The sequence below is a fragment of the Gobio gobio genome (genome assembly GCF_949357685.1).
Source record: "Gobio gobio genome assembly, chromosome: 2".
Classification (NCBI taxonomy): Eukaryota; Metazoa; Chordata; class Actinopteri; order Cypriniformes; family Gobionidae; genus Gobio; species Gobio gobio.
The window spans coordinates 64,033,934-64,048,098 of NC_137098.1; the positions used below are offsets into that span (position 1 = coordinate 64,033,934).

At 40.3% G+C, this 14,165-nt stretch overlaps 1 protein-coding gene across 1 annotated transcript in view; it reads right to left on the reverse strand.

The window, feature by feature from the left end:
- Nucleotides 1-5,101: 5,101 nt before the first annotated feature.
- The window catches only part of vax2 (ventral anterior homeobox 2), a 24,844-nt gene continuing 15,780 nt past the window's right edge, over nucleotides 5,102-14,165 (reverse strand). Inside the window, exon 3 of the mRNA XM_079837229.1 lies at nucleotides 5,102-6,272. Coding sequence (XP_079693355.1) covers nucleotides 5,784-6,272 — 489 coding nt within the window. The 3' untranslated portion in view covers nucleotides 5,102-5,783. The remainder of the gene's footprint in view (nucleotides 6,273-14,165) is intronic.

The window sequence follows — 14,165 nt, forward strand, 5'->3', positions numbered from 1 at the left end:
AACATGAAAATACTGTGCAAAAGACTCATATATGTACATACTGTTCACGTGTTTTCTTTATTTGTGAGAAGCTGGTGCCATTAATTTATTATTATCATCATTTTTTGACACGGTCACACAAATGCTGTACTGCCAAAAAGCTTATGGCTTACTTACACATAATCTTTGTGCCAGAACAAGAGCACTGACCCTTTAACAATGGAAGGAAGTGAGAGAAAATAACAAATAAAATCTTTCCACACAATCACAGCAAACTCAAACCACATTTTACAATCATATCTGTGGCGATGTTTTTTATGTATACGGTCTTTGCTTGTTCGCCATACTGTGAAAACATATTTCAGGCATAATTAAAGGGTTTTTTTCTAATATAATTTTATAGTGATGGTAAGGATCTTCAATACTAGCTTTCGTTTACAAAAGAATCTGCTGCTTTTCCAAATGTTCAGGTCTGTGAGAGGCTTCGTTTAATTGTTTTGAGAGATACCACCGAAAACCAGAGAGCGAGAAAAGAAAATGCATGATGTGTACGGGTGTGTTAAGGTCTTGTAAGCCTGGACTCAATGTCAGTGAGCCAGTGTCTGTCTGAATGATGCTGCGGTGAATTATACATGATGCTTATAGAAAATAACCGCGTTCGACAACAACACCACCACCACCAACTGCCATGAGAATATTTATACACAAGATAAGATCCATTTGCAATCAAGCTGTATAAGAAGCTAAACTCATGTCCATGTCTTTCTCAGTCATCTTCACAAAGCAATGGCAGAGCAATTCAATAAGTTGACAAGAAATCAGCTTGATAGCTCACCAAACAATGAAAATTGTCGTCATTTACTCTCCCTCGTGTTGTTTCAAACCTGCATGACTATCTTGCCCTTGGAGCATTTAATATACACTACCAGTCAAAAGTTTGGAATAACTGAGATTTGAATGTAAAAGTATTTTATGCTCCCCAAGGCAGCATTTATTTGGAATATAGAGCATCAGTCATTGCTTGGACATTCTTTAATGTTTCTCATTTGTGTTCCATAGAACATCCAACATTCCATGGAAGTCAGTGCGGGTTTGGAATGGCACAACGGTGAGTAAATGACACTTATCATCATCATCACTATTCCTTCAACGTCCAAACTATGAATCTGTCAGAGGATAGTGATGAAAGTACAGTGTTGTAGCTGATCGCCACTAAAGGCCTGTTCACATCAAGAGGCCAGAAGTCATTCATTTTTAGTTAGAGTCTGAGATTTAGGGGTGACATACCGTAGGTGGCAGCAACTGTTGAGCAACAATGTTAAATCAAGTTTAAGCACAGAGACTCAGCAACAAACGTTGTCACTGTGAACGCTCCTTAAGAGTAAAAAGAGACAGAATGTCTGTTTAGAGCAAAGCACTTCACATGCTTTAATGCAAAATACAACCCGGCTCGCTCAATGCGAAATAAAACATTTGACAAGACAAATTTCAACTCAACCAGACAGTACCGATTTATCTATTCTGTCACCGAAATCGTATTTTTTGTTGGGTTTTTTTAAACTATTGCATGTGCTTTGGTGCATGATTTCATTGAATCAGTTTTGAAGTTGGGTAGTAGTTGCAGTAGATGTCTTTGGCTGTCTTTCAACAAACAGAAACGGGCAATGTTTGGGGAATTTTCACAAACCAATGCATGCTATTCTTACCGATATGCATGGTGGGTATTGAGCGAAGATGATGTGGAAGAAATACATTAACACAAAGTACACTGGAGTTTGCACGCAAAATAAATGCTTGCGTTCCCCCGAGAAATTGCGTTCGCTTGCAAAACGTTTGCATTCACCAGAGAGAATTCGCGTTCATTTGCTAAATGTTTGCATTCCCTCAAGAAACTTTGCGTTCGCTCACAAAATGTTTGCGTTACCCAGAGAAACTTTGAAACGTTGCGTTCACTGGCAAAATGTTTGCTTTTACCAGAGAAAATTTGTGTTTGTTTTGTAAAACGTTTGCATTCCGCCGAGAAACTTTGCATTCACTGGCAAAAAGTTTGCGTCTACCAGAGACATTTTTTTACTTCGCATTTGCTTGCAAAACGTTTGCGTTTACCAGAGAAAATTTGCCTTTGCTTGCAAAATGTTCACGTTCCCTGGAGAAAATTTGAAACTTTGCGTTCGTTTTGTAAAACGTTTGCGTTCCCCGAGAAACTTTGCGTTCACTGGCCAAATGTTTGCGTTTAACCAGAGAAAATTTGCGCTCACTTGGAAAATGTTTGCGTTCCCCTGTGAAACTTTGCATTCACTGGCAAAATGTTTGCATTTACCAGAGAATATTTGAGTTCGCTTGCAAAATATTTGCGTTACCCGGAGAAAATTTTAAACTTTGCGTTTGCGTTCCCTTGAGAAACTTTGCGTTCCCTTGCAAAACTTTTGCGTTTACCAGAGAAAATTTGCATTCACTCACAAAACGTTTGCATTCTCTGAAAGAGTTTCTCAGGGGAAAGCAAGCATTTTGGCGATAGAACGCAAAAGCATTGAAATGTTTTTTTTTTCCACCCATCTCATTTTTTTCAACACCATGTCCCTTTAGGGGCTCTATAGATTCGGGTAATAAAAGAATGCTGATTAATTGTGGGTTGTAATTCTGCAGTCTCATAAAGCATGTGTACGAACACCAAACTTATAGTACTGCAATGGCAAGCAATAGTGCATGTAAACTGCGATCGGTAGTGAAACTGATCCCATGCACGCTGTTCATAATCAAACATGGTTTAAGATCTCCAGGGTAGGGTTGCACCAGCCATTCACAAGTTCTTCAAATGAAACGTAAAGTCCACACTAGAGGCTTAGTAACTACTAGCTAGTTTGTAACCAACTCTGTACTTTATTCGGTTGCACCATTTGTTCTTAAGGCAGAACGTAGTTTGTAAACTCTTCGTAAAGTACTGAACAGTCACACATGACATTTATGATCCAATAGCAGCCTTCAAATACATGAGCAGACGTTTAAATGCTGTGAATTTCAATTTATCCTTCATTCTAACTTTTTCCTCACACAACTAATGGTCAAAATAAGTTTCCATTAAATACGATACTACTTAATCATTCAATACATTATAGGTAGACTATTTTATATGTAAATAACACTGTATTTGAAATGAATAAGGATCAATAAATAAATAAAAAAAAAATAGACATTTATTTATTATGAATGATTTCATTTGACATGCACAACACGGAGCGATGCACACAGAGGCACTGTGTGTAGATTGCGTTTGTGTTGAAGAGCCGCTAACAAAGTACGTTTATTCACAATGTAAAACAAGAGCTTATTGATGTAGTTCAGTCAGTCTGCTATTTTACTCCAACCGTTACTCCTGATAGGACGCTTCCATAAATATTTAGCTTATATGTAGAGTTACGCTTAACTTAGTTTAATGGTGCAACGCAAAAATATTTAGCAGTGCGCAACTTAGTGCCTCTTTACGTCAAAACTAGGCTAACTCACTAGGCTAACTTTGTAACTCAAGCAAGGAACACACCAAACCGACGCCGACCAACTAGTAGCGACGAAAGCAGACTGCAGAGTTGGATCAGCGTCTGGGTCCGAAGTTGCCCTGACACACCAAGCAGACGCTTGACATCCGACGGCCAAGTAGCACGTCCGTTCTGCACCTGCGTAAGAGTAAATAGCTTTCCGTACCAGTAGTCGGTTTTCATTATCCAAAGCGGGAAACCGCAAGAGCTACCCTGTATACCCTATATAAACAAAGCACCTCATAATCTCGCTCATAGATATGCATAATAAAGGCTAGATGTCTTACGGCGGAGTCTCTAACGTCATCACCGGCGGCCATCTTGTCACAGGCAAGCTTTCTGGCGGGCTCTGTGGTACCTGATGTAAGGCGAGTGATCTGCACGAACACAAATACTCTCATCTCGCTGAAATCTTGACGGATTTACAAATGGTTTGGTTTCTTACAAACGTTGTTAACGTGGCTATAATTATGGATGCTTGAACAAATTATGAATAATTATTCATAAGTGTCATAACTACATCTCTGACGTTTATAACAAACCAAACAGTTTGAAAATCGGTAGAAAATTGAGCAAGTCATGGTTATTTAAAAAGTACATGCACCAATAAAACACAATGTTACGAGTGAGCGAGCTGACTGTGACAAGTTGGCCGCCAGGTGCGGACGTCGACCTCCATTGGCCAGCAGCGTGGACGAGACATCTAGCCTTTTTGCGTGTCTCAATCATCTCCCTAGGTCAGTAGTCAGGGCACTGATCAGGACATAAGTCAATGGGCTGACTCAATGATCAGTGCCCTGACCACTGAACTAGGGAGCTGATTGAGACGCACCCTTTATTATGTATATCTATGATCTCACTCACCAAAAACGCTCACTTCTGGGGTTTTTTTTTTCTTGGGCACTAGTTCGCTAGCAGAACAGCCAATCAGAACGATCAGATGGCCCGATGCCGATTCAACATGTCGAATCGGCTGAAAAATAGCCTAAGAGGACCAACGTCAGCCGAAAACTTAGTCGGCTTGGTGTGTTCCAGGCTTTACACACAGTTGGTGCAACCGGCCCCAGGTGCTGAAAGACTCAAAGTGACTGCCGGTCGGTCTTGGAAGTCAATAATTAGCCCTTTGCTTCGAATACATTTGGAAACAACAAGAAGCAGCATGTCAACTGTTGAGCTGATGGATTAGGATACGAGATTGCATTACAAAAGAAAAGAGGACATGTTTCAAAGGAGTGTGCTGAGAAACGCATGTGAAGAGTATTTTAGACGCTATTATTTTGCAAAAGACCAGTATAATTTTCCACACACTTAATGCCATTAAAGTTGCATCATTGCTATATGATGTCCATTGAACTCTCTTTATTACCATCACCAAGGTCCAGTGCGAAATCAATGCCACAAAATGTGTCAGTGCCTTGTTATTGTTACTGTACGTGTTCACTCGGATAAATCTCTCATTCTTATACTTTCATACAGACAAACATTTATACCGACAAGAAGCTCCCCTAGTCAATTAATTTAGAGCAGCATAAAAACATACCACAATGTTGATCAATCGTCTTTTTTTCGTCCTTTTTTCTTGTTTTTTTAACACCCATTTGGAAACAAACTTGCAAAATTATTTTGCCTTAGTTACAGTTACATTTACAGCTTTTTCTATCATTCACAAAGAGTAAAGGCCAGTTCACACCAAGTATAACTATAACGATGAACATATAGTTTTGAATAGAAGAGCAGAGTCCACAACTAGAACCATATCTGCACAGAGGAGCGATATTGTTGGGATCACTTTCAGAATGATTTCTGTCCAGCTGATGAATTATAAAAACAATGACAGCCAATCAGAACCCACCCTGCTTTAAAAGAGCTTGAGCATTTAAAGCAGCTGACGCTAATACAGTTATCGCAATAGTTTTCGTTCTTGGTGTGAATAGGCCTTTAGGTCTGAGGCCTTCTTCACCAAACATGTAATGCAAACATGGAAGGAAACCTGTGGATGACAAAATTCACCGAACACAGCGACGCTTAATTACAGGCCTAGTCCCAAACGCTCCTCCTTACCGAATTATGGAGTCCGACTGGCCTAAATTTGGTTGTAGGCACTAGCGCTAGAGAGGCCAGCGAGACGAGGATCTGAAAGTGAAGACTTTGTCATTCAATCTCTTTCCGTTAGTTTGCGAACCTCCGCTCCATCCGACCGGCTGTTCACGGCACAGGTGAGACCCCTGAGACAGGTAGAGTGGGGAAGGTACCAGTAGGTAGGGAACGCTTTTAGGAAACCGTCTTCTTCCCACCTAACTCACCGTCCTTCCGCTCTATCCTCATGTAGGGCTCGAACGCAGAGGATCCGCACCCGTATCCCGATGGCAGTTCGTGATGGGTGCCGCCCAGGAGAGGCATGGTAAAGCAAAGGGAGGGCGGTGGCACTCCCAGGCGTGGCGAGGGCGGAGTGCCACCTAAAGAAGACAGCGACAGTCCGAACGTCCCACCGCCACCCGACCCGGGAGCCGTAGTGGTGCTACTCACCCCAGAGGAAGTGGATACAGAAGGGCTGCCCAGTAGAGAGCCATTGCTGGGGTGCGGGTGAGCCAGCAGCGGGTTGGGCGGAGGCGCAGGCACAGACAAAAGACGGCCCTGCTCCAGGAGACGCAGGATGTTGCAGGTGGCGAGGGATTCAGAGGTGGAGGACGAGTGCTTGTCGGTGTCCTTGGTCTGGTCCTTCTTCTGTTTGGTGCGGCGGTTTTGAAACCACACTTTCACCTGCAAAACGAGAGCGGACATTTTAAATATATCCACATTATTTTTCAAAGCGGAAGAAATTTGCCAGCGTTATAGCGATTCCAATTCATTAAGATTATTTAGATTCACCTAGACTTTGATAAAAAATATAATAAAAACAGTAATATGAAATAACGAAAAAAAATATTTTTCTATTTAAATATATTTAGGGGCCAAGCACCGAAGGTGCGAAGGCACCTATTGAAACCGTTCCCGTTCTCATTATTATTCTGCTTTTTCCGCCATTGAAGTCTATGGAAACCCGTAGAATTTTATGGCAAAAAGTTGTGAAATTTGACACACTCATAGAGGACAGTCTGATCTGTCTCCATAGCAAATTTGGAATCTTTAACTCAATCGCTCTACTGCCACCACCTGGCCAAAGTTTGACTCATGTTTATGCTAATAACTTTTGAACCATAAGGGCTAGAAACATTTTTTTCCTCTGATTCCTTGGCTCAAGATGATTCGATGGCACCCTTTGACGTCATTTTCCGTCATGAAAATTTTCCCGCCATTTTGAATTTGAATTTTCCCTGAGCTACCCTGTATACCCTATATAAACAAAGCACCTCATAATCTCGCTCATAGATATGCATAATAAAGGCTAGATGTCTTCCGGCGGAGTCTCTAACGTCATCACCGGCGGCCATCTTGTCACAGGCAAGCTTTCTGGCGGGCTCTGTGGTACCTGATGTAAGGCGAGTGATCTGCACGAACACAAATACTCTTATCTCGCTGAAATCTTGACGGATTTACAAATGGTTTGGTTTCTTACAAACGTTATTAACGTGGCTATAATTATGGATGCTTGAACAAATTATGAATAATTATTCATAAGTGTCATAACTACATCTCTGACGTTTATAACAAACCAAACAGTTTGAAAATCGGTAGAAAATTGAGCAAGTCATGGTTATTTAAAAAGTACATGCACCAATAAAACACAATGTTACGAGTGAGCGAGCTGACTGTGACAAGATGGCCGCCAGGTGCGGACGTCGACCTCCATTGGCCAGCAGCGTGGACGAGACATCTAGCCTTTTTGCGTGTCTTAATCATCTCCCTAGGTCAGTAGTCAGGGCACTGATCAGGACATAAGTCAATGGGCTGACTCAATGATCAGTGCCCTGACCACTGAACTAGGGAGCTGATTGAGACGCACCCTTTATTATGTATATCTATGATCTCACTCACCAAAAACGCTCACTTCTGGGGGGGGGGTTTTCTTGGGCACTAGTTCGCTAGCAGAACAGCCAATCAGAACGATCAGATGGCCCGATGCCGATTCAACATGTCGAATCGGCTGAAAAATAGCCTAAGAGGACCAACGTCGCTTGAATTTTCCGAAAAACCTACTTTTGCGAACTCGTCCTAGACGGTTTGTCCGATTTGCACAAAAATGTAACCAGATCATCTTCAGACAATGCTGAAAAAACGTAGAAATCATGTTGATTCGTCAAATTGTTTTCAATAAACGCTTGGACAAATTTTACGTAGCAGTTGCAAACATACACTTAAGGATACATCTCCGCAACGCTTTATCGTATTCAATCCAATCTTGGTATATGTCATCACAAGCATGACCTGAGGCAACATGCAGCGTTTCGGTGCAGTGCCACCAACTGGTCCGGGGATACGAAAATTGGCTAATTTTGCTTATAACTTCTGAACGCTTTGGCCAAAAACCACAAAACGGGTCTCTTTAGATTCAAGGCATCACGCTGAGTCAGACGATACCCAATTTTCCCATATCAGCTATTTTAGCCGTCAGCCATTTTGAATTTTGTCAAAAAATGCTATATTTTACGAATGCATTAGTCTATCATTATGAAACTCTTCGGCACCATGCCCTGAAGGTATTCAAAAAGTTCCGGGGCAGCGCCACCGTGTGGTCAAAATTTACAAAAATGCTAATAACTTTTGATTAAATTAGCCTAGTTTAATGAAACTGGTCATAATAAATTCATTGGGTCATGCCGAGAACATAGATACCAATTTTGCCATATTTAGTAAAACTTCCTGTCCACCATCTTGTTATTTGATAAAAACCTACTTTTTCAAACTCATCCTAGACCGTTTGTCCGATTTCCACCAAAATCGAATCGTATCATCTTCAGACTGTGTCAACAAAAATTTATGGATTTTGCATCAATAGATGAAACCATTTTTGTATACCGCAGCAACGAAGTTGAGGCATGATGCCAAAATGACTCTTGAGGCTGTATCCCTGCAGTGCATTGACACATGCAAAGATTGATGCCAATATGTCATTGTTCCCTTATTCTGACCACACCACATCAATTTCGTAACTGTGCCACCTACTGGTCAAAAGTGATAAACCATTAGATTATATTATTAGTGACTCTATGTATGAGGTTTCAGCCATTTTGCCTAATCTTCTTAAACTGTATAATTGTTCATTGTTGCAGTTGGTCTGACACTCTCAGACTACAATGCATTTTTCAGCCTTTTGCCTAAAATCATCTTAAAATGTGATTAATTGCTCATTGCTGCAGTTGAACTGACACTGCCAGCCATTTTGGCACGTCTGTCTTCTTTGTGCTTGGCCCCGGTATTGCTGCTTGCAGCTATATTTTAAAATGTAATTTATCCCTGTGATCAAAGCTGAATTTTCAGTCTTGAGTGTCACATGATTCATAGTCATTCTGATATGATGATTTGCTGCTCAATTATTAATAAATGGTTCTTATTATTATCAATGTTGAAAATAGTTTTTGCTGCTTAATATTCATTGATAAAAATAAATGTTTCTTGAGCATCAAATCAGCATATTAGCATGATTTCTTAAAGGTATAGTTCACCCAAAGATGAAAATTCTTTCATTATTTACTCGCCCGTGTGTCGGTCCAAACCCGTAAGAATTGCGTTCGTCTACAGAACACAAATTAAGATATTTTTTGTGAATTCTGAGAGATTTCTGATCCTCAGTTGACCGCTACACAACGACCACTTTGCGGTTTAGTCCAATTTTCTCATTTTTAGTCCAATTTTCTGAAGAGAAACAATGGCTTTATATGCTGAACAGATTGAATTTAGGCTTTTATTCACATTTCTTTTATAAACATTCATCAACTCTCGCACATCACTTGTGGTAAACAGAAGCTAAAGCATGTTCGCTTGACGTGCGAGAACCAATTAGGTTCATTCTCGTGTTACACATTACTTTTGAGCCTCGCAAGAACCAATGAGGTTTGTTCTCGCATGTCAAGCAGGTTGAGGTTCGGTTTATGTTCGCTGATCAATGTTTAAATGTGTATAAAATCTTAAATGAATAATCATATCAAGCAATAGAGTCTCTTCCGAAAATCTGATCTAAACCGCTCAATTCATATGGATTAGTTTTATGATCCCTTTATGAACTTTTTGAAGCTCTCAGATTTCATCAAAAATATCTTCCTTTGTGTTCGGAAGATAAACGAAAGTCAGTTGAGGGTGAGTAACTTATAACAGAATTTAAATTTTTGGTTGAACTATCCCTTTAAGGATAATTTTTCATATGATCACGTTGAAAAATAACAACAACTTCCGCGCCTTAGCAAGCACCACTAATCAGTGATTGTCTATTCAGCAATGCGGACACATATGTGATGCCACAGCAAGACTTCTCCTTATGACCTTCATAAAAAAAGTTCAATGAAGCATGTTGAAGAGTGCGCTGAACTCATGTTAAACCGCTGCTGACCTCAGGTTAAAAAGTGCACTGAACTCTGCATGTCCTTGTCCTGCATGTTTAATTGATACAGTGCTGCTTTAATGCAGAGTGTATTCTGGGGTCGAGGATGGGTCGAGATCAAGCTCTACTCATAAACATAGAGAAAATCAGGTCTATGAAAAATGCATTTCCCCTTGACCGGGTTTTTACCTGTTACCTGCCGCTTTGTCCCACCCTGGGGACCATAAAGGAGAACTATCCATACGCACAAACACATCAACACATCGTGAGCTCTCAGGAATGCACATTCACACTCATTTTCTCACTCTTAATGTTTAGAGCTCTAAAACATGGTATGATTGAGGTTCAGAGGTTCTTCTACGAACCACGGCCATCAAGCAGAGCACTTAACACGTGTCTGCTCTATAAGACACTTTTGACACTTTTCTCCATGCTCAAAAAAAAAAAAAGGATTTTATCTTTTGCTACAAGTGCTTTAGACACATGGACAGACCGAACAATAGCCAGAGTGATTTTAATGACATGTGTGCAATACTTGCTTGAGGCAATATGAAACAATATTTACTTCTGTGATATAATTTGGAGTGAAATGGATATTCATCGAGAAAAAAAAAACTAGAGTAAAACTTAATTTTATCCATTGGGTATTGATTGAACTTTAAAAAGGATTTGAAATACCACCAGCAACCATTGGTTTAAACTTGATGACATTAGTTGAAAAGGAACATTATTTCATAGGTGAAGAAAGATAATGGAAAAATGACAAAAACACTTTTTTGTCTTTTAGAATAACATGCCGCAATGACTCTACAACCTACTAAGTATATTATTTCAATATACAATATATTGCCAAAAGTCCACGCTCAACTGTAAGTGGTATTATAACAAAGTTGAAAGGTTGGGCTCGGCCCCTTAGTTCCAGTGAAAGGAACTCTTAATGCTTCAGCATACCAAGACATTTTGGACAATTTCATGCTCCCAACTTTGTGGGAACAGTTTGGGGACGGCCCCTTCCTGTCCCATCATGACTGCACTCCAGTGACCAAAGCGTCGGCCCATAAAGACATGGATGAGGGAGTTTGGTTTGGAGGAACTTGACTGGCCTGACCTCAACCCAATAGAACAGCTTTGGGATGAATTAGAGCGGAGACTGAGAGCCAGGCCTTCTCGTCCAACATCAGTGCCTGACCTCACAAATGTGCTTCCAGAAGAATGGTCAAAAATTCCCATAAACACACTCCTAAACCTGAGGAAAGCCTTCCCAGAAGAGCTGAAGCTGTTAGAGCTGCAAAGGGTGGGACAACTTCATATTAAACCCTACGGATTAACAATGGGATGTCATTAAAGTTCATGTGCGCATGTAAAGGCAGGCGTCCCAAAACTTTTGGCAAATGGATGCGTGTGTGTGTGTGTGTGTGTGTGTGTGTGTGTGTGTGTGTACACTCATCCATCACATTCCAAAACAGGTTGTAAACAGTGTTTCACATCAACCTTTAAAAGCCTAGACATGTCTGGCTGGTACTTGAAGGATATTTCAAGCATTGATGCACGTCATACTGTTTCAGCCCCTCTCATTGGTAGGAAACTAACTTCATTAGGATGTTATAAGAACGAATGACCCAAGTACCTGTATTGTTTACGTGTGTAGAAGCATCTGGTGTTGACCTCCATGACGACAGCAGCTCTTGTGCTTGCGAACACACACAGGAATTTAATTTCCGTTCCATGCCCGTAAAACCCACTAAGTTGCCAACAGCTGAATAAAGCCCGGAGCAACCCGTTTTGCACGCAGTAATAAAGATGAGGTCTGTAACACTGAGCTCATGGACTCGGCGTGGCCATTAGTGTGAGGATAATGAGATTGTGTAGTGATCCCTCAAAGCTTACACAAGCTTGCTGAAGCTGTGTGTTTCAAGGGTCCATTAATAGAGGAGTCTTGTATATATTGTATATTCAAAGCTTTTATTCTTATGGCTATAATCTGTGTATGCAGTATTTAAAGGGACAAATGTTGCTTTTTAGTCTATAGTGGGCGGAGCTTAACTTACTTCTGATTACAAAACTCCATAGCTTTACTGCGATTTTAAGCAGCATAAAAGAAAAAAACATGTTGAAAATAGGGGAGTAGATGAAAGAAAAGACAAAAGCAAATCTCTTGAATCGTACATCTACACTACTGGAGTGAAATCCTCTTTAATGAGATCGAGGGTTCACTGCTGGGGCAGAGATTATTAAACGCAGGATCTGCATGACCTGGATTTGGTCCCTCGCCTGCGGCATCCCAATCCACTCCGCTCTCGTTCTTCAGCGGACTCAGAATCAGCGCAATGCACTGGTGCACAATGAACTCCAATGCGTGTTCATCAGATCTTTTGGCTATCCTACTGAAGCCATAGCAGTGCTTCTGTAATTTGAGCTCCTACATTCTCCACCATAACTTTCTCTGTTTACTTGCGTGTAAGTCATTCTTCTATGTATCTGGGCATGAATGATAGAGATTTCATGGACTGTAGTCAGGCTAAATGGTGTATTTACTGTGACATAAATGAGAATGAGGTTGTAAGTCTGTTGAAAGGGGCTCATTCATGCAACATGCCTAAATTGTACCCTTTAAAAAAAAAAAAAGTTTTACAGAAATTGATGAATTTTACATTTATTTTACACAAACTTCAGCTCATGTTTCATGAATGAGGTCTCAAGAGTTTACATTTTATGTTCCGGAATTTTAATTTAAGTATGCAAACATAAATTCAATGCAATTTAGATTTGAATATTTGAGTAAAATTAAAATGATGGAACGACGGATGGGTGGATGGAACAATGGATGGAAGATATTATGGATGGAATAATGGATGTATAGAAGGATAGATAAACAGACAGACAGAGGCAGATAGCTTTAGTTCCAGATAGATAGATAGATAGACGGACGGATAGATAGACGGATGGACAGAACGATAGATAGAATGATATATAGATGGATGGACAGAACGATATATAGATGGATGGACAGAACGATAGATAGATGGATAGACAGAACGATAGATAGATGGATAGAAAGATAGACAGATAGATAGATGATGGATGGATGGATGGACGGACAGACCGAACGATAGATAGATAGACAGAACGATAGATAGATGGATGGACAGAACGATAGATAGATGGATGGACAGAACGATAGATAGATGGATGGACAGAACGATAGATAGATGGATGGACAGAACGATAGATAGATGAATGGACAGAACGATAGATAGATGGATGGACAGAACGATAGATAGATGGACAGAACGATAGATGGATGGATGGACAGAACGATAGATGGATGGACAGAATGATAGATAGATGGATGGACGGACAGATAGATAGATAGGAAGAATGGACAGAATGATAGATAGACAGACAGAACGATAGATAGATGGATGGACAGAACGATAGATAGATGGATAGAAAGAAAGATAGATGGATAGAATTATAGAACGATAGATACAATGATAGATAGATAGACGGACAGAACGATAGATAGATAGATGGACGGACGGATAGATAGATAGATGGATGGATGGACAGAACGATAGATTGATGGATGGACAGATAGATAGATAGACGGATGGACAGAACGATAGAAAGATGGATAGAATGATAGATAGAACGATAGATAGATGGACGGACGGACGGACAGACAGACAGACAGACAGAACGAACGATAGATAGATGGATGGACAGAACGATAGACGGACAGAACGATAGATAGATGGATAGAATGATAGATGGAATGATAGATAGATGGACGGACGGACGGACGGACAGAAAGATAGATAGATAGATAGATAGATATATAGATAGATAGATAGATAGATAGATAGATAGATAGATAGATAGATAGATAGATAGATAGATAGATAGATAGATAGATAGATAGATAGATAGATAGATAGATAGATAGATAGATAGATAGATGGATGGATGGATGGACGGACAGACAGACAGAACGAACGGACAGACAGACAGGACGAACGATAGATAGATGGATGGACAGAACGATAGATAGAAGGATGGACAGAACGATAGATAGAAGGATGGACAGAACAATAGATAGATGGATGGACAGAACAAGATAGAACGATAGATAGATAGCAATGTGCACAACACATTGAAAACCCAAAGAAATGAAAAAC